At 33.3% G+C, this 26,386-nt stretch overlaps 1 protein-coding gene and 1 non-coding gene across 2 annotated transcripts; one reads left to right on the top strand and one right to left on the bottom strand.

The window, feature by feature from the left end:
- Nucleotides 1-3,185: 3,185 nt before the first annotated feature.
- Trnah-gug (transfer RNA histidin (anticodon GUG)) lies at nt 3,186-3,257 on the top strand. The gene has a single exon. It is a non-coding gene; the product is annotated as a tRNA-His (tRNA).
- A 17,957-nt stretch (nt 3,258-21,214) lies between these two features.
- Nucleotides 21,215-24,080, bottom strand: LOC133324514 (ATP-binding cassette subfamily G member 4-like; the record flags this gene model as incomplete). Its single annotated transcript, XM_061533350.1, has 4 exons — nt 21,215-21,559; nt 23,519-23,677; nt 23,747-23,847; nt 23,912-24,080. Coding segments are annotated over 4 exons (774 nt in total), but the record flags the coding sequence as incomplete, so codon positions are not given.
- Between the last annotated feature and the right edge of the window lie 2,306 nt (nt 24,081-26,386).

Below are 26,386 nucleotides of genomic sequence, written 5' to 3'. Positions count from 1 at the left end.
TACTAATTGCTTGTCCAGATTCCCTTCACGGTGGGTTGTGCTGTGATGTTTGGATTACATTCGACTCGAAAACACACAAAAAAAAAATAAGTTTTTGGTCCATTTCATCCCAAAATTTTAATCTGATCATTACCGAAAAATGTTGGCTTTGTCCTTGATCATAACTGGAACTTCATGGAAAGTTTAAAAGCGATTTCCGCCCTCTAATGTGGTAATGGTTTATTAAATAATATCTGAATACGTAAGCACCTGTAAATATTTGAGTGTAACTCCCACATCTGAGTAGATACATCATTATATTTGGTATCAATTTAAAGGCCAACCACTCCTGAAGGATATATCAACTCCTCGGGTCTATATCCTTCAGGAGTAAATATATAAGCCTCAGAATAAAAATTTTCTAATTTTTCACACAAAAGTCAGGGTCCATTTGACTCGCTAAATATTAACCGATCTTTATCAAAACAGCCATGCTTATTCTTTGGCCCGACCCCCTTCTCCATGTCAAACTTCGCGATGTTCGGGCCATAATAACGGCCTCTGGTGTGACCAGAAAATCCGAAAAAAATTTAGTATTTGGTCCATTTCATCCCCTAAATATTAACCTATCTTTATCAAAAACAATAGGGGTCTTCATTGGCCAGAACCCATCCTACATGCAAAATTTCGTGAAGATTGGTCCATACCTGTGGCCTGTATCGTGTTTACAAATTATAATGGACAGACGGACGGACACACATGTCTAGACTCAGCTAGACGAGATATGACGATCGGTATACTTAAAGGTGTGTCTAGGACCAATATTTCGCGGCGTTACAAACTCTTGGGGCTGCACAAAGCTATAATACCCTGACAACATAGATGTGTAGGGTATAATTTAGGCGATAAATAAAGTTCTGTATTTTTCGGGCACTTTAGGCACTTTTCTAAACCAAATTGGCTGTAAGTTCGTATTTTGGATTCTCCTTGTCTGGCATATTTCCCTACGAAAAATGTAGATTATTGGTCCACTTTTTAGGATTTTCCCCATATAACGGTATCTTTTAAATATCGGTATTACGGTGAGTTTGTATACGTGTTTCAACCGAATTGGCAGTAATTTTGAATTTTGGGTCGTCAATGTATAGAACATCATCCTACCAATAATTATCAATAGTGGTCCACTTTTCAGGGTAGACCCCATATAATGGTAATTTCGGCATTTCGTGGAATTTGGGAACGTTTTTTAACCGATTTGTTGTTGTAGTTCAGTATGTTGGGTTCTCATTGGCTAGCACATCTCTTTACAAAAAATTATCAATATTGGTCTATATAGTGGTATCCCAGTATATTCCTAATTTTGAAGATTTCTGAACCAAATTGGCTGTAATTTGGTATTTCGGCTTATGATTAGCAAGGTCCCCCGGAACCCCCCTATTATTCGTTATATTAGGATTTTTTGGTTATGTGTATCCTTCGTATACCTCCATTGTCAGTCTATTCATAACTTAATTGTTGATTCCATTAAAATATTTCAAAAGAACAACACAATCGATATTTAAATTCCTTATTTACATGCGGAGATTACAATCTGAACTTTTTGATTACAAAAACTGTTACGAAACCGGAAGTTTCCTTTAAATTTATGTTTTATTTGATGTTGCTTATCAATTTGGGCAATTTATTATTATTGCTGCATTTCGAAGTGTTGCCCACAGCTGATCGTCAAAAAAAAAAAAAAATGGAAATGGAAATGGAAATTTGCATGGTGACAGGCGATTTATCACAAATGTAATAGCTGCTGGTAGACGATACTCAATCGATGACATTTGTTTATTCAATAGCTCATCGAAGTGTCAATTACGAAAATTTTATTATCTGGCAATCGTACATAGCACTTATGTATGTGCATACAGATGTCAACAAAATTAGGGAAGGTTTAGGGATAAGTAAATCGATTTTCGACTAATCGACTTTTTGTATTGAAAAGTATAAACGTCGATGTCGAAAATCGTAAATACGACTTTTCAAGATCGACTTTCGATTTTCTTCATAAATACTTGGTTTATCACAAAGCTCAAAGTCCACTTTCCAGAACTTTACTTTACCTGTTCATAGTAATTTATATAAAAAATCAGATTTTAGTCGATAATTTTCATTCCAAATTTCAAGTTTTTAGCTCTATCCATTCATATGCTACGAAATTGTACTAAATTTAGTACATTTTAGTACTTTTCGCATACTTATAGTTCGACTGTCCAAAAAAAACCTTTGCTATATCTATTCTACATTTAAAATAGGCGTTGATGAATCGATAAATCAGTCAATCTGTCAGTCAGTCAATCACTTTCCTCTTTTATTAGTAATGAAAAATCGAAGCCTGTTGGTGACCCTTGAAAAGATATTTAAAAAAAAAATCAATGCCTTGGATTGGTTTGAAAAAAAAATATTTTAAAAAATTCCACCCGTGACAATGTTTTCCTCGAAAACATTGCCGCGACCTGGATTCGAACCTGGGTTACTACGGCCACAACGTAGGGTCCTAACCACTAGACGATCACGGCTATGTGGAATGATGCTGTGTGGCCATTCGAAATGAAGTTATTCAAAATCTTGTTTGAAACTAAATTTAGATTAATTACCCAAAAACTAAATTTTGAAAGTTTGATCTCGTTTTTAGTTTTTTGCAATTGACTTTCACTTTTAATTATTTTGGAACACACACACACATCGTCACACATACATGTTCACAAAATTGCTCTACATTTCGTTGGATTGAAATCAATTGATACAGTATAAACTTGATAATCCGGACCTCGACAATCCGGATTATTCGGTAATCCGGACTGCATTTCACAACCCATTGCGTATCCTATAATCCGGATTGATTGACCTATTTGACTCAAAAATCCGGATTGTAAAGATACGTTACTTTTTATTTTAATAAAAAAATCGTTGCAAATTTAATTGAAAATGGTACCTATTATATTCAAAGTTCATATTTTTGAAATGAATAATTTTCATTTTTAATAAAAACATAAAAATACTTAAATTATCATCAAATTAATATAAATTTAAACCAATTCATAAAACTCGATAATCCGGAAATCTCGGTAATCCGGATTGGTGTCTGCAATCAATTATCCGGATTAGCGAGTTTTTACTGTATTTGAATATTATTTGTGGCGAAATTAAGACTTCACATAGCCGTGATCGTCTAGTGGTTAGGACCCTACGTTGTGGCCGTAGTAACCCAGGTTCGAATCCTGGTCACGGCAATGTTTCCGCGGAAAACATTGTCACGGGTGAGGTCGAGTTTTTTTTATGATGAAAAAAAAAAAATATTTTTTGTTTAGAAGGTCCAGAGAAAATTCACACGGAACTATTTGTTGGCTACCCCCTCGAAGTTGTTGTCAGACTGTATTTTTATGGCTATCATTTATTACTAAATAAAAATAATAAGCGGTAATTGCTGTGCTAATCACCCATGGACCATAAACCGGAGTAGTTTTTTTTTTGCAAAACAAGTTATTGATCTGCTAGGTTTAATTAATAATAAAAGTTCAGACCGTTTTTTGCAGTTGTAAAATTAACAACAACAACAACCTCTAATTTAGATAATTACTTGTAACAACTTAATAGTGGCTCAAATAGCTGACGTTTAAAACTTGGCAGATATAAGCAAATATTGGACTTCACTTAAGCGGATATTTGTTTTGGTGGCCTGATCGTTCCGCGGTTATTCAAAGGTCACATAGAAATTGAAAAAAAATAAAAACAATATTTAAACAAATATTGATAAAAAATAGTAGCCTTGAAAAAATATTTAAAAAAATATATATTTTTTTTTAAAAAAATAATTTGAAAAAACCCAAGCCTCTGTTAAGGCCTTGAAAAAATATTTTGGAAAAATCCAAGTCTTGAAAAAATATTTTTAAAAAAATCCACGCCTGTTTATAGGCCTTGAACATTTAAAAAAATCTACGCCTATTTATAGGTCTTGAAAAAAATATTTAATAAAATCCACACCTATGTTAGACCTTGGAAAAATACTGCAGTCCTAACCACTAGTCGATAACCACTAAATCACAACTTAAAATTAAAAAAAAAACATTAAAAAAATACTTCCTGAATAAAAAATTAAAAAAAAAATCCGCACCTTAAAAAAATAATATTTTTTTTCAAAAAAAATTAAAACAAATGGACCGTGAAAATTTTTCTTAAAAATATTTTTTATTGAACCCACTATTTATGGTACATACTTTTATTTTTAATTTTCAAAAAGTGACAAAAATCGATAAGTCTAAAAGTCGACTTTTGCGCTCGACTATGTATCCCTAGGAAGATTAAATATTGGAATATTAAGTACCTTTGGTACCAAATAATTCGGATTTTTTAAAAACGAGGAGGCCAAAAAAATATATTTTTATTTAAATATTTTTTCAATAGCCAATATAAGGCGGCGATTTAAAAAAATTTTCAAGGGCCAAGTCCTGGATTTTTTAAAAACATTTTTTCAAGGGCCAATAAAAGGCGTGGCATTTTTAAAATATTATATTTTTCCCACACTAACGCCCTCTCCCTCATCGATTATTATATTATGTTTGGGGTGCTGGTTTTCATCAATGAAAAGCCCCACTCGATTCATTCGTATAGCAGCGTATTTGTTTGTGAGTATGTGTGTGTGTGTGAGCCCCTCTATTTTTCATTTGTTGATAGTTTTGTGTAATTGAAATGCATCGGAGGAGATCATTCACAGTTTAGTGATTATTTTCAACAGCATAGCTTAGCCATCCATTCAGCCAGCTAGTCAGTCAATCAGTCACTCGGTCAATCAGTTGGGGTGTGAATCGCTTGGCTGCTATATATAGCTGTTTTTTCGAGGGGATCAGGAGCCCCATTCTGGCATCTAATGTTACAACAACGTAATTAATGTAAGTGAACTGACACGTGTAAATTGTGTGTGTGTGTGTGTGTTTTTTTAAATAAACATAATTGTTGTTTTTTTGTAAATGGTATATTCCATATAAGGAGAAATGTTTAAAAAAATTTTAAAAATCTATTTTAAAATATTAAATTATTGTTTAAAAAATACATTTTTTTAAAACTAAATCTTTTTTTAAATAAATTGCTTAATAAAATTTTATTAAAAAAAATTATTAAAAAAAAAATATTAAAAAATTAATTTTTATTTTTCCCGAAACGTACCACATAACATTCTAGACTCAATTTAGTACGATATGTCAAATTTCGAGAAAATCGAGGGATATATAGGGACTTTGGTGCACCATTTACTTTAAATCGGACGAAAATATATATGGGAACTATATTTAAATCTGAAACGATTTTCACGAAACTTAACACACATCGTTCTAGACCCAATTCAGTACGCTGTTTCAAATTTCGTGCAAATCGAGGGATATATAGGGACTTTGGTGCACTATTTATCGAAAATCGGATGAAAATATATACAGGAGCTATATCAAAATCTGAACCGATTTTTACGAAACTTATTACACATCATTCTAGACTCATTTCAGTATGCTGTGCCAAATTTCGTGCAAATCGAGGTATATATAGGGACTTTGGTGCACCATTTACCTTAAATCGGACGAAAATATATGCGGGAGCTATATCTAAATCTGAACCTATTTTTACGAAGCTTAGCACACATCATTTTAGACTCAATTCAGTATGCTGTGCCAAATTTCGTGCAAATCGAAATATATTTAGGGACTTTGGTACTCCATTTACCTTATATCGGACGAAAATATATATATGGGAGTTATATCTAAACCTGCACCGATTTTTACGAAACTAATCACACATCATTCTAGACCCAATTCAGTATGCTGTGCCAAATTTCGTTCAAATCGAGATATATTTAGGGACTTTGGTACACCATTTACCTTAAATCGGACGAAAATATATATAGGAGCTATATCTATTCTTAACCGATTTTCACGAAACTTAACACACATCGTTCTAGACCCAATGCAGTATGCTGTGCCAAATTTCGTGCAAATCGAGATATATTTAGGGACTTTGGTACACCATTTACCTTAAATCGGACGAAAATATATATGAAAGCTATATCTAAATCTGAACCGATTTGTAAGAAACTTAGCACAAATCATTTTAGACTCAATTCAGTATGTTATGCCAAATTTTGTGTAAATCGAAAAATATATAGGGTATTTGGTGCACCATTTACATTAAATCGGACGATAATATATATGGGAGCAATATCTAAATCTGAACCGATTTTTACTAAACTTAACGCACATAATTTTACACTTAATTCAGTATGCTGTGCCAAATTTCGTGTAAATCGAAAAATATATAGGGTCTTTGGTGCACCATTTACATTAAATCGGACGAAAAAATATATGGGAACTATATCTAAATCTGAACTGATTTTCACGAAACTTAGCGCACATCATTCTGTGCCTAATTCAGTATGCTGTGCAAATTTCGTGCAAATCGAGGTATATATAGGGACTTTGGTGCACCATTTACCTTAAATCGGACGAAAATATATGTGGGAGCTATATCTAAATCTGAACCTATTTTTACGAAGCTTAGCACACATCATTTTAGACCCAATTCAGTATGCTGTGCCAAATTTCGTGCAAATCGAGATATATTTAGGGACTTTGGTACACCATTTACCTTAAATCGGACGAAAATATATATGAAAGCTATATCTAAATCTGAACCGATTTTTAAGAAACTTAGCACAAATTATTTTAGACTCAATTCTGTACGTTTTGCTAAATTTCGTGTAAATCGAAAATGTATATGGACGCTATATCTAAATCTGAACCGATTTTTACGAAACTTATCACACATCATTCTAGGGTTTATTCAGTATGCTATGTCAAATTTCGAGCAAATCGAAGGATATATAGGGACTTTGGTACACCATTTACATTAAATCGGTCGAACATATATATGGGAGCTATATCTAAATCTGTACCGATTTTTCCCAATTTCAATAGGGTTCGTCCTTGGCCCAAATAAATGAGCTGTGCCAAATTTCATCCAAGTCGGATAATAAATGCGACCTGTACTTTGTGTACAATTTAACATGGACAGACAGACGGACGGACAGACATGCATAAATCGACTTAGAAAGTGATTCTATGCATATTATCAAAAGGAACTATGGGTCTATCTCGTTTCCTTTTGCCTGTTACAAACATATGCACAAAGATATAATACCCTGTACCACAGTGTGGTGAAGGATATATATATATATATATATATAAAATATTATTAAACAAATATATTTTTTTATTTAAAAAATAATAAAACTATTAAAAAAAATTACAATTATTATCAAATTTTTTTTCAATTGCAATAAATTAATTTTTTATAAAAAAAAAATATAAATTTTTAGGATTTTTAAATAATCTATCACAAGTTCTACTACTCTTTCCTTATTATTTTTTCATAACCACTATATTTTCTTCTCATTATCTCTTTAAGTATTCCCAAGAATTATTTTTTGTATTTGTTGTTTTTTTATTGGTTGGTTAATCATATCATACGGAACATCCCATATGTGTGTGCGTATTGTTTCTGTCTATATATAAAAATAAACTCACGATATTTCTGCTAGACGCCAAAGTTCAATAAACGTTTTGAAATGAAAGCGAAAAAAATAAAATAAACTTTTCCTATAGACTCAAGTGGCTGCTAAAATAATTATTTATAAGAGAGAATTTGGCGAACAAAAATTAATATATTATTTAATTTTTGTTTGTGTTTTTTATGTGACAAAAATATCGAATCGGTTAAATGGACTAGTTAGCAGCGACATGTGACAAATTTTGGATATATATATACATTTGTATGTTTATGTTTTTCGGAAGCCGGCTATATGTAGATGGTACAAGGCAAGCATATGGTATGATTGGTATGCCGGCAAGGGTGTTCAGATCATTAGATAGATTCTTATGTTTTTTTTTTATTATTTTCACCTAATAAGAAACCAAAATATTATATTAGAGCCAATTTGGTTGAAAAATGTGCACAAAATATACTCAAAATTCCGAATTATGGGGGGTGACGTGATATAGGGTCTTCCTTGAAACTTTTTAAAAAATCCACACCTTTATTATCCTTTAAAAATATTTTTAAAAAATCCACGTCTTTTTTATCACTTGAATTCTTTTGTTAAAAATCCACTATATCTAAATCTGAACCGATTTTCAAGAAATTTCACACACATCATTCAGTACGCTTGCCAAATTTCGTGCAAATCGAAAAATATATAGGGACTTTGGTACAACATTTACATTAAATCGGTCGAACATATATATGAGACCTTTATCTAAATCTGAACCGATTATCAAGAAATTTTACACACATCATTCTAGACCTAATTCATTACGCTATGCTATTATCGGGCAAATCGAAGGATTTATAGGGACTTTGGTACACCATTTACATTAAATCGGTCAAACATATATAGGGGACCTTTATCTAAATCTGAACCGATTTTGAGGAAATTTGACACACATCATTCTAGACTCAATTCAATGCGATATACCAAATTTCGGGCAAATCGAAGGATATATAGGGCCATTGGTATACCATTTACATTAAATCGGTCGAACATATACATATATGGGAACTATATCTAAATCTGAAACGATTATCGAGAAATTTTACACACATAATTCTAGACTTAGTTCACTACACTATGCCAAATTCCGGGCAAATCGAATGATTTTCACTTTTGGACTTTGGTGCACCATTTACTAAAATCGGGCGAAACTATATATGGAACTTATATCTAAATCTGAACCGAAACTTAGCACACGTCATTCTAGACTTAATTTAGTACGCTATGCCAAATTTCGTGTAAATCAAAAGATATATAGGGAGTTTGGTTGGTGCACCATTCACCTTAAATCGGACCAAAATTATATGGGAGCTATATCTAAATTTGGACTGATTTTCACGAAACTTGGCAGACATCTTTCTCGGCTCAATTCAGTACGTTATGCCAAATATCGTGCAAATCGAATGATTTTCAGGGACGAAACTATATATGGGAGCTATATCTAAATCTGAACTGATTTTCAGGAAATTCACACATCATTCTAGACTCAGTTCAGTACGCTATGCCAAATTTCGTGCAAATCGAAGGATAGATATGGACTTTGGTGCACCATTTACATTAAATCGGACGAAAATATATATAGGGGCTATATCTAAAAGTGAACCGATTTTCGAAATTTCAATAGGGTTCGTCCATGGGCCAATTAAATGAGCTTTGTCAAATTTCATCCAATTCGGATTATAAATGGACGGACAGACGGACATGCATAAATCGACTCAGAAAGTGATTCTATGCATATTATCAAAAGGAACCATGGGTCTATCTCGATTCCTTTTGCCTGTTACAAACATATGCGCAAAGACATAATACCCTGTACCACAGTGTGGTGAAGGGTATAAAAATACACGCCTTGAAAAAATATTTTTAAGAAATTCACGCCTTGAAAAAATATTTTTAAGAAATCCACGCCTTGAAAAATATTTTTAAGAAATCCACGCCTTGAAAAAATATTTTTAAGAAATCCACGCCTTGAAAAAATATTTTTAAGAAATCCACGCCTTGAAAAAATATTTTTTAAGAAATCCAAGCCTTGAAAAATTGCTTTTAAGAAATTCACGCCTTGAAAAAAATATTTTTAAGAAATCCACGCCTTGAAAAAATATTTTTAAGAAATCCACGCCTTGAAAAAAATATTTTTAAGAAATCCACGCCTTGAAAAAATATTTTTAAGAAATCCACGCCTTGAAAAATATTTTTTTTTTAAATCCACGCCTTGAAAAAATATTTTTTTTTAAATCCACGCCTTGAAAAAATATTTTTTTTTTAAATCCACGCCTTGAAAAAATTATTTTTTTTAAAAAAAAATCCACGCCTTGAAAAAATATTTTTTTTTTAAATCCACGCCTTGAAAAAATATTTTTAAGAAATATACGCCTTGAAAAAAATTTTTTAAGAAATATACGCCTTGAAAAAATATTTTTAAGAAATATACGCCTTGAAAAAATTTTTTTAAGAAATATACGCCTTGAAAAAATATTTTTAAGAAATATACGCCTTGAAAAAAAATTTTTAAGAAATATACGCCTTGAAAAAATATTTTTTTTAAAAATCCACGCCTTGAAAAAATATTTTTAAGAAATATACGCCTTGAAAAAATATATTTTTTTAAAAATCCACGCCTTGAAAAAATATTTTTAAGAAATCCACGCCTTGAAAAAATATTTTTAAGAAATCCACGCCTTGAAAAAATATTTTTAAGAAATCCACGCCTTGAAAAAATATTTTTAAGAAATCCACGCCTTGAAAAAATATTTTTAAGAAATCCACGCCTTGAAAAAATATTTTTAAGAAATCCACGCCTTTATTTTTAAGAAATCCACGCCTTGAAAAAATATTTTTAAGAAATCCACGCCTTGAAAAAATATTTTTAAGAAATCCACGCCTTGAAAAAATATTTTTAAGAAATCCACGCCTTGAAAAAATATTTTTAAGAAATCCACGCCTTGAAAAAATATTTTTAAGAAATCCACGCCTTGAAAAAATATTTTTAAGAAATCCACGCCTTGAAAAAATATTTTTAAGAAATCCACGCCTTGAAAAAATATTTTTAAGAAATCCACGCCTTGAAAAAATATTTTTAAGAAATCCACGCCTTGAAAAAATATTTTTAAGAAATCCACGCCTTGAAAAAATATTTTTAAGAAATCCACGCCTTGAAAAAATATTTTTAAGAAATCCACGCCTTGAAAAAATATTTTTAAGAAATCCACGCCTTGAAAAAATATTTTTAAGAAATCCACGCCTTGAAAAAATATTTTTAAGAAATCCACGCCTTGAAAAAATATTTTTAAGAAATCCACGCCTTGAAAAAATATTTTTAAGAAATCCACGCCTTGAAAAAATATTTTTAAGAAATCCACGCCATGAAAAATCCACGCCTGTTGTTACCTATTGAAAAAATATTTTTAAGAAATCCACGCCTGTTGTTACCTATTGAAAAAATATTTTTAAGAAATCCACGCCTGTTGTTACCTATTGAAAAAATATTTTTTTAAAAAATCCACGCCTGTTTGTTGGTGACTTGAAAAAATATTTTTTAAAAAATCCACGCCTGTTTGTTGGTGACTTGAAAAAATATTTTTTAAAAAATCCACGCCTGTTGGTGGTGACTTGAAAAAAATATTTTTAAAAATATTAAATCATTTTTAAGAAATCCAAGCCCTTGAAAAAACATTTTTTTTAATTTAATTTTTCATAAAATTTGATTTCAAAAAAAATATATATTTTTCAAATTTCCAACAGATCTGTGGACTAATTGAAATATAAATTAGTCCGCTTTGAAAACAATAGTCTTTGCCTCTCCCTGTGGCCATTTTTTTCAGTTTTCGAGATTTTTTGAATATTTCTGCATAAATTTCAAAATATGTATGCCTACTGTGGTATTTGTGGGGTATGTGTATGTGTAATATGAAAAAAAAATATTAAATTATTTTTTTTTTTATTATGTTTATGAAATATCATTACTTACCACATAAATATATGATGTGTTGTAAACAATTTCAGAAAAAAAAACTTTTATTTTCTTATCCGCAAACTGCTGGTAATTAATTTTTTTTATTTCTTATGTCACGGACTTAATCACAATGTGTAGATGTTTGTGTGTGTGTGTTTTTTGTATTGCAAAATAATTTCAATATTCCTTCAAATTCCACAAAATATTTTTAAATTTTGAATTAAATTGTTTCAAAATTCCACAAAATTTTTGAATTAAATTGTTTCAAAAATGTGTATTTTGTTTTAATTTTTAGTTTTCAAATTTTTTTTTACAAAAAAAATATATTTTAAAATTTTTGTTTTTTATTGTGTTTATAAATATTTCACTTTCATATAAAGGGGATTTTGGAATTTTGACCCTATGACCATTAATGCTGACAGATATTTGTTTTGATTTCAATACACTGCAAATGCAAATTTCAATATTATTTATTTTTTTGCACTTCAATTTTTAATATTTTTTATAATTGCGTTTAACACGTTGCTCATGTGTCGATTTAATTTTTTTTTAATAAATAACCGTTTTTTTGCATTCACAACTCAAGTCTGTCTGTCCATCAGTTTAACCCTCACAAGAGAGAGATAATTTTTTATGATCTGATTAAAGTCAAATAAAAATGTTTTCTACGGTTTATTTTTTTGTTGTTTTTATTTTTCGTTTTTTTTTTTGTTATTTTTTTCCTTTGGTCCGATTAAATTCTGTGTGGAATTGAAATGTTTCGTCTGATTACAATCATTGCCTGGTTATAATTCAAAATTTTAATAATCGTTAAATAAAAAAACAGCAAGTACACCACAACAACAACCACAAGAAAGTATAATTCACGTTATAATTTTGGCAGTTTAAAAATACAACAACAACATCAAAAAAAAACAAAAACAAGTGGCTGGCTACCAGCTACTGTTGTCGATGATGGCCGCACTCTCTGATAGTTTGTATTTTATTATTATTTTTTTTTTTTTAATTTATTTTCCGATACCGTCCGTCCTCATTCGATTTTGAGGTGGTGAATAAAACGAGAAAAAACGTCTTAACTCTTCGATTGCTTAAAGCAAACTAAAACACAATCCGCTGGATACGAATGTGGGGTGCTCCGATGTATTATTTCCTTACCGAACAAAGGCAGAATTTTATTCCTTATCACCACTGAAATGAACGTATAAGAGATCGAGAGAGCTGACATGAGAACTGTAAAGAGAGCTATGAATTTTCCTCAAATTTTCACGATCATTACTTAAGGCGATCATCCATTGATTTACAGGTTTTTTTTTTACAAAATTTTCTTATCGCTTGATTTTTTTTCTTGTGGTTAAATTTTTGCATTTCGAATTTATTTTGGGGTATCCTGAGTGTGGAACGAGAGAGAGAGAATTTTAATTTAGTTGTTAGTGTTTTTGTTTTGTTTTAATTTTTTTGGTCGTCTCTTGTGTGGTATTTGTATAAATCACAACAACAATACCAAAAACTAGCTCGCTCGACTAGAATTAAATCTTAATAGAGTTGCCATGTTTTAAAATTAAATTTTGCCAAACTATTTTTTTAAGATAAGGTCCGGTCCGTAATAGCCACTATCTCTGTGATAAGAAATTGTTTGGAGTATTATTTGCAAGATATGATTGTGTCACAAAAAAAAACGCCTATCATTGGAGACGATCAATGAAAGTCCGTTTTTGAAGCACCAGATTTTGGTGGGGATTTAAAAAAATATATATATATTTTTTTTTAACCAACAAATATAGGTGTGGATTTTTGAAAAAACGTTTTTTCAAGCTCCAAACAAAATATAAAATAATATTTTTTTGGACCATCTATTTTTTTAAAAATATTTTTTCAAGCCAAATGTAGGTGAGTATTTAAAAAAACACACACACACACACTCAATTTTCAAGTCAAATATAGGGATGGATTTAAAAAAAATATATATTTTTTCAAGTCACATATAATCGTGGATTTAAAAAAAAAATATTTTTTAAGCAAAAAAATGTAGGATTACTTACTTATTCAGCTGACTTGTTACAGAACGGTTGTTCCATAAGCCGAGCTTAAAAAAGATTTCCAAGCGCGTCGATCTTGTGCGCATCTCCTCCAATTTGAAAGTCCACGTTCCAAGATGTTGTTTTCTACTTGATATTTTCATCTGATTCGTGGCCTTCTCCTTCAACGGGAACCATCAGTAGGCTCGCTTTTATAGCATTTCGAGCTGGGGCATTCTCATTCATTCGCACAACATGGCCTAGCCATCGTAAACGCTGCAGCTCAATACGACTGACTATGTCGATTTTCGCGTATAAATTGTAAAGCTCGTGGTTCACTCGACGCCGATATTCACCGTCAACGCCGATCGGCCTATAGATATTTCGGAGAATTTTTTCTCTCAAACACCCCAAGAGCTGACTCATCTGCTTGCGCAAGAAGTATCAGCGTCTTATAAAGTGTGAGTGTGGTCTGGCGGGAGGAGGCCTTGTTTCTAAATTGCTTACATAGACCATAGTAGCATCTGTTGGCCATCACTATCCGTCTCCGAATTTCAAAACTGATGTCATCTTTGGCTACCTCGAAGCTGTAGTTCTCAAGTTCCACAGTTGGTCCGAGTCTACTGGACGTCTTGCGCGTTGATACCATCAGCTGAGTCTTCTCGACGTTTACTGTCAGACCCACTTTGGCAGACTCTTTCTCAATTTGTTCAAATGTGGCTGTTACCGCCTAGTATATCGATGTCATCGGCATAGACAAGTAACATGTGTTGTTTGGTGTACAGAGTGCCATTTCTGTTCACTTTTGCCTCTCGTATGACCTTTTCCAGCAGGATGTTAAAAAGGTCACGAGACAAACTGTCACCTTGTCTGAATCCTCGTTCGGTATTGAAGGGCTCCGATATGTTCTTTCCGACTTTAACTGCTGACCTTGTGCCACTTAAAGTTATCCTGCATAGCCGTATTAATTTTGCAGGAATGCCGAACGTAGACATCGCTTTAAACACCTCTGAACGGTTAGGGCTGTCAAATGCGGTTTTATAGTCGACGAATAGGTGGTATGTGTCGATGGGTTTTTGGGGGTTTTTTCCAGTATTGACTAGTTCGGCTGGTAACTAGTCGGCTCCTGCTGCTTTATTGTTCTTGAGCCGATTAATTGTTTTTATGACCTCATCTTGGCTAGGTGGTATACACTCTTACCGTCATCTATTATTGGTTCTGGGGTATCTTCTTCACCGCCACCATTTGATACCAGAAGCTCCTGACTAGCATCTGGCCACCAGTCTTGAATAGTTCGGTTGGTAGCCCATCGGCACTTGCCGATTTATAGCTAATCTAACCTCATCTTGGCTAGGTGGTATACATTCTATACCGTCATCTCTTATTGGTTCTGGGGTATCTTCTTCACCGCCACCATTTGATACCAGAAGCTTTTCAAAATGCTCCTTCCACATCCTCAACACGCTGTCTGTATCTTTCCTTCTTCATCTCTACAGGAGGATGTGCCTGCACCAAAGCCTTCGGTTTGGTGTTTTACTCGTTGGTAAAATGTTCGGACTTCATTCTGACTCCTGTAAATCTCGATTTGCTCACGCTCACGTTTTTCTTCTTTTTTTCTAAAAAACACGTTTCTCCTCTCTCCTTTTTCTCCCCGATAATTCTCCATCATATTACGTGTTGCTACTGTCTGCAGGGTTGCCTAATACGCTGCGTTTTTCAGATCAGTAGCATTACGACACTGATTTGATTTCTCATTGCTTGATCAGGGGAAATCCAGGTGGCCTTGTGTATATCGAGATGCTTGCATCTGGTGCTGCTAACTACCATGTTTTTGCTGCCGCGAAGTCAATTAACCTCATTCCGTTGTCTGATGTTTCTTCATGGAGGCTGAACTTTCCGACAGTGGGGCCAAAGATATTTTCTCTTCCGATTTTTGCATTAAAATCTCCTAGCAGAATTTTAATGTCATGGCCAGGGCAGCGATTATTTGCTGTTTCTAGGCGCTCATAAAATGTGTCTTTGTCTTCGGTCGTTTCTATTCAACTGTACTAAGGAGATTTTCCAAATTGTTTTCGATAGAAAACAATTTGCCTAATTGTATTACCATTAAAATAGTCGGACCAATCAAACGTCCACAACTCTTTCACATTCAATACCATTATGTATATTTTTATACCCTTCACCGAATTGTGGTACAGGGTATTATATCTTTGTGCACATGTTTGTAATAGGCAACAAGAAAGGAGATATACACTAGGTTCCTTTTGAGAATATGTATAGAATCACTTTCTAAGTCGATTTATACATATCCGTCTGTCCGTCCGTCTGTAGATGTTAAATTGTAAACAAAGTACAGGTCGCATTTATAATCCGATTTGGATGAAATTTGGCACAGCTCATTTGTTTGGCCCAAGGACGAACCCTATTGAAATTGGGGAAAATCGGTTCATATCGATTTCGTCCGATTTAAGGTAAATGGTACACCAAAGTCCCTATAAATCTTCCGATTTCCACGAAATTTGGCACAGCGTACTGAATTCAGCCTAGACTGATGTGTGCAAAGTTTCGTAAAAATCGATTCAGATTTAGATATAGCTCCCATATCGATTTCGTCCGATTTAAGGTAAATAGTGTACCAAAGTCCCGATATATCTTTCGATTGGCTCGAAATTTGCCACAGCGTAATGAATTGACCCTAGAATGATGTGTGTTAAGTTTCGTGAAAAACGTTTCAGCCTGAGATATAGTTCCCATATATAGTTTCGCCCGATTAATTGCAAATGGTGTACCAAAGTCCCTATATATCTTTCGATTTGCACGAAATTTGGCATAACGTACTGAATTGACTCTAGAATGATGTGTGTTCATTTCAGTTCAGATTTTGATATAGCTCCCATATATATGTTTGACCGATTTAATGTAAATGGTGACCTATATATCCTTCGATTTGCACGAAATTTGGCACAGCGTACTGAATTAAGTCAACAACAATGTGTGTAAAATTTCATGAAAATCGGTTCAGGTTTAGATATAGCTCCCATATATTTTCGGCCGATTTAATATGAATTGTGTTCCTATATACCTTTTGATTTGGACAAAATTTGGCATAGCGTACTGAATTGGCATAGCGTACTGATGTGTGTTAAGTTTCGTGCAAATCGGTTCAGATTTAGTTATAGCCCCATATATATTTTTTCCTGATTTTAAATAAGTTTTGCCCCAAAGCCTCAAAGATAGGCCGTTTGACAAAAAATTTTGCACAACGTACTTAAGAGGACCCCCCCATTCTCGGGGTCAAACATTTTTTTGATTTAATTCGAATCTACACTAATTCAAGAATCTCCCTACAAAATTTCATGTGAAAATCTCAAGAACTCTTGAAGATATAGCCGATTTATTGTGTCAGCATCAAATGACGGCTAAAGGGCTTCTCAAACTTTAAACGCGTTTTTCTCTTTTGCGAATGGCGGGTACGATAACTCAAAAAATAATAACCCAATCGATTCCAAATTTTTACACGTTTCTCTATGAGTGTATAGCTATCGTATGAACTAGGGTAAAGCCAATCGGTGAATATCTTCCTTATTTTTTATCTTGGTTTTTGGTCAAAAATCGGCGATTTTCGAAAAATATTTTTTCAAAAGTCCGCTATTTTGTTAATTTTAGAGCGAAGTCAATAATCCTAGTTCATACGAGAGCCAGACATGTACTATTTCTAACACCGTTGGAATTTTCGGATTCCATTGTTCCAGTGAGGAGTTATCATGCCTACCATCAAAAATAAGGACTTATCTTTAATTACAAAAAACAACAACAAAACAATTACAAAATTTTTTGTAAATTATTTTTCTTCTCTTTTAAATCTTCAATTATATATGTGCAAAGTTACAAACCTTAACAAGCATTGGTATTGATTTACCAGCCCATTGAAAATCTTGAAAAAAATCAAATCGAGAATGGGGGAGGTTCCCTTAAGAGAATATAGCCAAACGTGTGTCAAGTTTTGTTGGAATACGTCCAGATTTAAATATAGCTCAAATTTTAGTTCATCCAATTTCATGTTAATGGCCTTCTGTTAAGATGCTTTTTTCAATATACCCATAGTGGTGAAGAGTATCATATAGTCGGCTCCGTCCGACTTTACTACTTTCCTTACTGTTTTTTTTTGTGACATCCTAATTCTTCTTACCACGAATAACATTTTGTTTCCCATAGAAGTTGCCGTTTTGGTTGGATTTGAAAGTAGACGGAAGCTAAATTAACTGGCAATGCTGTAAAACGTATAGCGAGTAGGAAAGGTAATATTTTGTAAAAAGTATATATATATATATATATGAATTATGATGACTTTTTAACACAATCCAGTTATATATATATATATATTTTTTTTTAATAATCTATGTTTTCAAGTCTGTAATAAATAAAGTCTCCATCTGTCATTTTTATTTGGCATATACAGAGGTCTACAGTTCACATAACTGCCACTTCCGAAGTTTTATCAGTTTTATGTTTATTTTCAATATTTCTTTCTAGATTTCGGAATTTCACTTCGGGCAAGATTTTGACCAAGAGAATGAATGATATGTGAACAACATCAAAAATGAAAAGTTCCAAAAGTCGCATGTCGTCAAATAATAAAAATCGATTTTTTCATACAAATTTCGATCGATTTCTTTGCGAATTGAATGGCATCCGGTTAAGAACTACTAAAGCCTTGATTTTGAACAGTTTTTATAAATTTTTATTGGCAATTTAACTGCATAAATGCTGGTTTATTGTGGACTTAAATTGACATAGGGAAAGTCACACATATTTAATATGATATATCCTTATATCCTTGAAAAAGCTATTCTTTAGAAAATCCTTGCCTAAAAACACATCTTCTCTAGTAGTTGGAAACAGATTATTTAAATTATCCACGCCTCTTATAGTCGTTGCAAAAAGGCTCTCTAAATTATCCAAGCCTCTTATAGTCGTTGCAAAGAGGCCCCTTAAAATTATCCACGCCTCTTATTGTCATTAAAAAATATTTTTATAAAAAATCCACGCCCCTTGGTAAAAATACTTTTAACAAAAAGGCCTTTAAATAATCCATGACTCTTACAGTCGTTGAAAAGATATTTTTAAAAAATCCACGCCCCTTGGTAACCTTGAAAAATACTTTTTACCAAAAAGGCCCTTTAAATTATCCACGCCTCTTATAGTCGTTGCAAAAAGGCCCTTTCAATTATCCACGCCCCTTATAGTCATTGAAAAAAATACTTTTTAAAAAATCCACGCCCTCTTGAAAAAAAACACTTTTTAACAAAATCCACGCCCCTTGTTTGGGGCCTTGAAAAGACACATTTTAAAAACTCTTCGCATTTTATAGTCCAAACAATTTTTCAATGCACAAAAGTGTTCAAAACCAAGCCATAAGCTGTTTTCTACACCATTGGTTCAAATTTCAGGGTAGACCCCATATATATCTGAACCTGCTGTTATTTGGTTACATTTTTCAATCGAATTGACTGTAATTTGGTATTTAGGGCTATAATTCAAGAACAAATTTTCTTTCCAAACATTATTGATATTGGTCCATATTTCCGGATAATCTCCATATAACGTTTACCTTCAGAATTTCGGTTTTTGGAGTCTTTGGGCGCAATTTCAACAGAATTTGTTTTAGTTCTCATGAGATAAAAAAATCTCACAACCAAAAATGATCAATATTTGCCCAGATTTCAGAGTAGGTCCCATATAACGATATCCGCAATTCTACGGTATTATATGGATTTTTAACATATTTTTCAATCGAATTGGCTGTAATTTAGTATTTTGAGTTCTAATTGAACAGCAAATCTTCTCACCAAAAATTATCAATGTCGGTCCATTTTTATTGATGGCCCCCATATAACGTTACATGCCGAATTTCGGAAATTTTGGGGTTTTGGGCGCATTTTTCAATCGAACTGCCTGTAATTTGGTATTTGTGGTTCTCATTGGGTAACAAATATTCTTACCAAAAATTATTAATATTCGTCGTTGACCCCAAATAAAACTACCCGCTTTATTCGATATTTTAGGGGTTTTGAGCAAAATTTTTAACCGAATCGGCAGTAATTTGGTATTTTGGGTTCTAATTCAATAGCAAATCTTCTAACCAAAAAGTATCAATGTTGGTCCATTTTTAATAAAAGCCTCCATATAACAACGGTACCCTAAATATTCAATATTTAGTCGATTTGGAAAAACGGGTTTGCAACCGAATTGGCTGTAATTTAGTATTTTTGGTTCTCATTGGGTGGAAAATCGCCCAACGAAAAATTATCAATATTGGTCAATGTTTCAGGGTAGGTCCTATGTAAGGATACCCGTCATGTTTTAGGCGGTTTGAGCACATTTTCCAACCGAATTGCCTGTAATGTATTTAGGGATTAGATTGAACAGCAAAAAGGCCCTTTAAATTATCCACACCTCTTATAGACATTGAAAAAATACTTTTTAACAAAATCCAAGCCCTTGGTAACCTTGAAAAAATACTTTTTAACAAATCCACGCCCCTTGGTAACTTTGAAAAATATTTTTTAACAAAATCCACGCCCTTGTTTGAGGCCTTGAAAGACACTTTTTAAAAACTCTTTGCCTTTTATAGTCCGAAATAATTTTTAATGTACAAAAGTATTCAAAACCAAGGCTTAAGATGTTTTCTACACCATGCCATTCAAATCGAATAGAAATCTGACGAAAATTGCATGAAAACATCGAATTTAATTATTTGACGACATGTGACTTTTGGGACTTTTCAGTTTTGATCTAGCGATTTGCCATCATACGTATCAATAGATGGCGCTATCCACATGCCTTTGGCCAGCGTTGCCAACTATAAGGGCTAATTTTGCATTTTAAAGCATATCTTTAGGCGCTTCAAAAACAAAATTTGCTTCAAATGATATTTGAAATAATGAAAAAATCGGTTAAAAAAAAACAAGGCATGGATTTCAAAAACTATTTTCTCATTTTGAAAAAATTCTTTGTCTTTATTACACCATTTCACATATATATTTTTTTGTTTTATGTGAGAATTACAATATTGAACAGGTATTTTTTTGTTTTTTGTTACAGGTATTTTTTTGTTTGTATATAAAATAATATTTGGATTAAATTATGAATAAAACTAGTATTCATAATTTCACATTTAAAAATAATAAAAAAAATTCTAGATAAATATTCGAATTGGTTAGGAAAAAATGAAAAAAATAAATTATATAAAAAAACCAAACGAATTTTTGGCAAGACATATCAAAACAAAATTTTCGATAAAAACAAAATTACAACAATTGAGATTTATAAAAAAAGGAAGATTTGGGCTAAAAACTATAAAACTAAGAACTAATTTTTGGTATACCAAACTTAAAATAAAAAAATGATTTTGTTTTTTAAAATTATACCCTACAGCCTGTTAGGTAAAAAATAATTTTTTTGGTTGTAACAAACTAGCAACCAATAACACTGGAAAATGGAATGTCCTTAAGACTAAAAAATGTGTTTTTTCTGATAATGAAAATGTGATTTTTTTGCAATGAATAAAAATGAGGTTATGTTTTTTATTTACACTATAAAGCCCTAAATTAAAAATCCTTTGTCTCCAAGCCATTAACGTTTGTTCAATTTATGCCACAGAGTCAGCACCGTCAGTAGATGCATAATGCCAATAACCGCACACATCAGCAGAACACAATAGGTCATACTGACATCCGAAATCATCATAAAGTCCAGAAATATTTTCGGATTACGAAAGTGACAGTACATAATTTCATCGGGACATGGTAGGGTACTGCGATCCATGCCATAAATGGCATTGATGGCACCATGAAAACCAGCCCGAAAATAGCTAATGTGCCACATCCATCGTAGCAGAGGGGTTATGTCGATGTAACGGGTACAGAAACCGAACACAGAGAACAATACCGCCAAGATGGGTCCAAGGAAGACAGCAATCTGAAAGGTGGAATGAAAAAGAAAAATAAAATTTGTTAATTTATAAAATTCTATGGCAACCTTCCGAGGCCTTAAGGCCTCAAGATATCCTTTAAAGAAAAAAATCGGTAAAATCGATTTAGCCATGTCTGAATTCGCAATAGTAATGATAAATATTTAAAATTTTGCACATATGTTGCTACTACTGCTAGGATATTTGGTAATGAAAATTGGAGGTATCAGTCCGCGTTTTGTTATAGCTCCCATATAAAGGTTCCGCCCCAAATTTTTGGTTGTGTGGATTTTAATGGCATTCATCATTATAATTTGGTATTTAGTGATGAAAAACTAATTTGCCAAAAATTTGTCAATATAGGTACACATTTTGGTATAGCTCCCATATAAAAGTCCCGAACAAATTTAAGGTATTTTGATGCTCCCTTTTTCCAATTAAATTGGCTATAATTTTGTATTTTGCATTATCATCGAGTGGAAAATTTCATTACCAAAAATTATCGATATTGGTCGAAGTTTCAGGTTAGACCCCATATAACTGAACCTGCTGTTAGTCAGTACTTGGTTATATTTTTCAATCGAATTGACTGTAATTTGCTATTTTGGGTTATAATGGGACAAGAAATCGTCCTACCAAAAATTAACAATATTGGTCCACATTTTCGGATAGTCTCCATATAATGTTACCATCCGAATTTCGGTATTTTAGGGTCTTTGGGCACATTTTTCACCCAAATTGCCTGTAATTTGGTATTTGTGGTTCTCATGAGGTAGAAAATCTCACAACCAAAAATTATCAATATTGGCCCAGATTTCAGGGTAGGTCCCATATAACTGAACCTGCAGTTATTCAGTATTGGGCTACTTTTATGTATTGAATTGACTGTGATTTGGTATTTAGACCCCTAAATATCTCACCAAAAATTATCAATTTTGGTCTATTTTTAATAATAGCCTCCATATAACGGAACCCTAAATATTCGGTATTTTGGTGATTTGAAAAAAGTTTTTGCAACCGAATAGGCTGTAATTTAGTACTATTGGTTCTCATGGGGTGGGTAATCTCCCAACCAAAATTTATCAATATTGGTCAATGTTTCATGGTAGACCCCATATAAGGGTACCCGCCATTATTCGATATTTTAGGGGGTTTGAGCACATTTTTCAACCGAATTTTCTGTAATTTGGTATTTGAGGTTCTAATTGGATAATAAATATTCTCACCAAAAATTGTCCATGTTCGTCAAAATTTAATGATAGACCTCATACAACGTTACCTGCCGAATTTCGGAATTTTGATATCTTTGGGCGCATTTTGGCTGTAATTTGGTATTTTTGGTTCTTATTGGGTAACAAATCATCTTAACAAAAATTGTCAATGTTGGTCCATTTTTAATGATAGCCCCCATATAATGTTACCTTCCGAATTTTTGGGTTTTATGAGGGTATTTCGGTATTTGGGCGCATTTTTCAACCGAAATGGATATAATTTGGTATTTTTGGTTCTCATGGGGTAGAAAGTCTTACTACAAAGAATTATAAAAATTGAATCAAGTTTCAGGGTAGATCCCCTATGAGGATACCCCGACTATTCGGTATTTTGACAACATTTTCAACTGAATTTGCTGTAATTTGGCATTCTTTTGGTTTCATGAGGTAAAACATCTTCCTACCACAAATTTTTCAATAATGGTCCACGTCTTAGGAACGGCCATCATATAACCATAACCCGAAAATTTCGCCATTTTGAGGATTTCAGGCATGTTTTGAAACCGTCACCTGTGATTTTGGTTGTACTCAAGGTCCTAGTCCAATGTGTCAAAATGACTGATGGTCGTTTCGTACTTGTTTTCTCTTGGCAGTCCCGATCGATTCTATATATTTTTGAATAAGCTCCTCATTATGGAGCGTATCAAGGGTTCCAACGACGTTTTTACTTGGTTTTTAATCATTTATCCATCTCACCTTCGTTGGCAATGTGGCACCCACAAAGAAACCCCACGACTGGGCACTCAATGTCACCATCACTCCGAACAATATGAAATACATGACCCGGAAGCTATCACTTTTATCATTGTTGGTGAGAACAACACTGATGCCCATATAAATGACCGCACAAATACACTGAAGAAATAAAAAAAAAATTATTTTAATAAAAATATGATCTGAAAATTAAAAAAAAAATGAACATACCTGGAAAGGTACTTCGAATGATAGCAAGGACAGGAAATATGGCCCCAGATTATACCAACGATTAAAATGTTCTCTCGACAGCATATCAATTTCGAGGGGAACTAAAAAACAATAACGATTTTATTGAAGAAATTGTCATATGTATGTGTGTTGGAGGATACTTACAAGTCAGCACCACAGCCATTTTTCCTGTATAGACCAATAGCAGTGTCGAACCATATAAATACACATAATTACCCAATACCGTATTGGCTTTATCGCCGACATTTATGTATAGATAACCGAATATAACACCTATCACCAGATGTGATAATATGCGGGCCATCAGCAGGAACTGGAAATAGAGGAAAGCACCAATTAAAATAAATCAAATAAATGTTGAGAAAAAAATCAAGAATATCAGAGCAGGTTCTACCATAGTCGTGGATTTTTAAAATAATATTTTTTCAGAGTCGACCAGAGCCGTGGATTTTTAAAAGAATATTTTTTCAGGGTCTACCAGAAGATTGGATTTTTTGGAAGAATATTTTTTCTAAATCTATCAGAGGCGTGGATTTTTAAAAGAATACTTTTAGGGTGACGTAGGGGATGATAGATACCGAGCAACGGCTCTGATTGGCTTTAACATGGCGAAGTCCAGGCTTATCTTGGTCCCTCTTTCATCTCAAATGTGGACACTGACCTCCCCGAGGTGTCACCTGGGGTAGCTATTTTCATCACCCGTTGAAATAGTGAGCTGATATGTGCCGCGAGTTCACCCATAAGAAATATAAAAAAATGGGTTGATTGGAACCTCAGCATCCTGTGAGACAAGACGGTATGTACCAACTATAGCGGAATAAGCCTCCTTCCTATCGCATATAAAGTGTGCTGTGTGAACGATTGACGCCAATGGTTAACGACATTATTGGACCATACCAATGCGGCTTCCGACCTGGCAAATCCACCATTGACCAGATTTTCACTCTGCGCCAAATCCTGGAAAAATAAAAAAACACGAAAAACACGTTGACACATTCCACCTATTCGACGACTATAAAGCCGCATTCGACAGCCCTATCCGTTTAGAGATGTTTAAAGCCATGTCTACGTTCGGCATTCCTGCAAAATTTATACGGCTATGCAGGATAACTTTAGGAGGCACAAGGTCAGCAGGTAACGTCGAAAAGGACCTATCGGAACCCTAAAACATCGAACGAGGATTCAGACAGGGTGACAGTTTGTTGTGTGAGCTTTTTTTCCTGCTGGTCGCCTACGCCGATGACATCGACATAATGGGTCGAACATTGAGAGCGGTAACAGCCACCTTTGAACAAATTGTATACCTTGGTACCGCCTTAAATAAAATTAATGACATCAGTTTCGAAATTTGGAGAATGATCGTGATGGCCAACAGATGCTACTAGGGTCTGAGCAAACAACTCAAAAGCAAGGCCACCTCCCGCCAGACCAAACTCACACTCTACAAGAGTCAGCGTCTTGTAGAGTGTGAGTTTGGTCTGGCGGGAGATGGCCTTGCTTTTGAGTTGTTTGCTCAGACCCTAGCAGCATCTGTTGGCCATCACGATCATTCCCGTGCTGTTATATGGATCTGAAGCATGGGTACTTGCGTAAGCAGATGAGGCAGCTCTTGGAGTGTTTGAGAGAAAAATTCTCCGAAATATCTATGAGCCGATCTGCGTTGACGGTGAATATCGCCGTCGAATGAACCATGAGTTGTACCGGCTATTCTCGGACATCGACATTGTTAGACGTATTGAGCTGCAGCGACTACATTGGCTAGGTCATGTTGTGGGAATGGATGAAGATGCCCCAGCCCAGAAGGCATATAAAAACGAACCAGCTGATGGTTCACGCAGAAGGGAAGGCCACGAATACGATGAAAAGGTCAAGTGGAGGACAACATTGCCGAAAATTGTCTTTCAAATTGGAAAAACTGCGCAAAAGACCGACGCGCCTGGAGATCTTTTTTAAGCTCGGCTAATGGAACGCAAGTTCTACCCCAGGCCAGATATGTTAGTAATATATGATATATTATTTCACATATATGTGCATTGGTGTTGAATTAGGGTAGGTTTCATTATCATATCTTATATATATATATGTATATATATTTTTTTCATTTAATTTTTTGTTTGTTTTCAATTTTAAAACAGTTTACATTGAATTGTCAGCGTTGACTTAATTTATTATCGAAACAAATTCAATTGCATACTAATATATATATATATATTTGTGTGTGTTTGAGTGTGCGAAATGTATCAAACAAAAAAGAAAGAAAAAATAAAACAATTTGAATAATTTATATTACGAGAAAATAAATAAATTATTTATGAATTACACAGGTGAACAGAAAAAAAAATAATTTAAAAAAATCCACACCTTTGGATGTCCATTGAAAAAAATAGTTGAAAAATCCATGCCTATTCGTGACTCTTGAAAAATATTTTTTAAAACTCCACGCCTGTTTATAGTCCTTAAAATATATTTTTAAAACCAGTAAGGAAAGTAGTAAGTCGGACTGTGCCATTTACACTATATACGGGAGCTATATCTAAATCTGAACCGATTTTCACGAAACTTAGCACACTTCATTCTGGACCTAATTCCGTAACCTATGCCAAATTTCGTGCAAATCGA

Source organism: Musca vetustissima, unplaced genomic scaffold (genome assembly GCF_032173495.1).
Source record: "Musca vetustissima isolate MV318-11 ecotype Yass unplaced genomic scaffold, APGP_CSIRO_Mvet_v1 utg20277, whole genome shotgun sequence".
Lineage (NCBI taxonomy): Eukaryota > Metazoa > Arthropoda > Insecta > Diptera > Muscidae > Musca > Musca vetustissima.
Note: the sequence above shows the minus strand (reverse complement) of the source record. Positions and strands in the feature narration are given on the sequence as shown.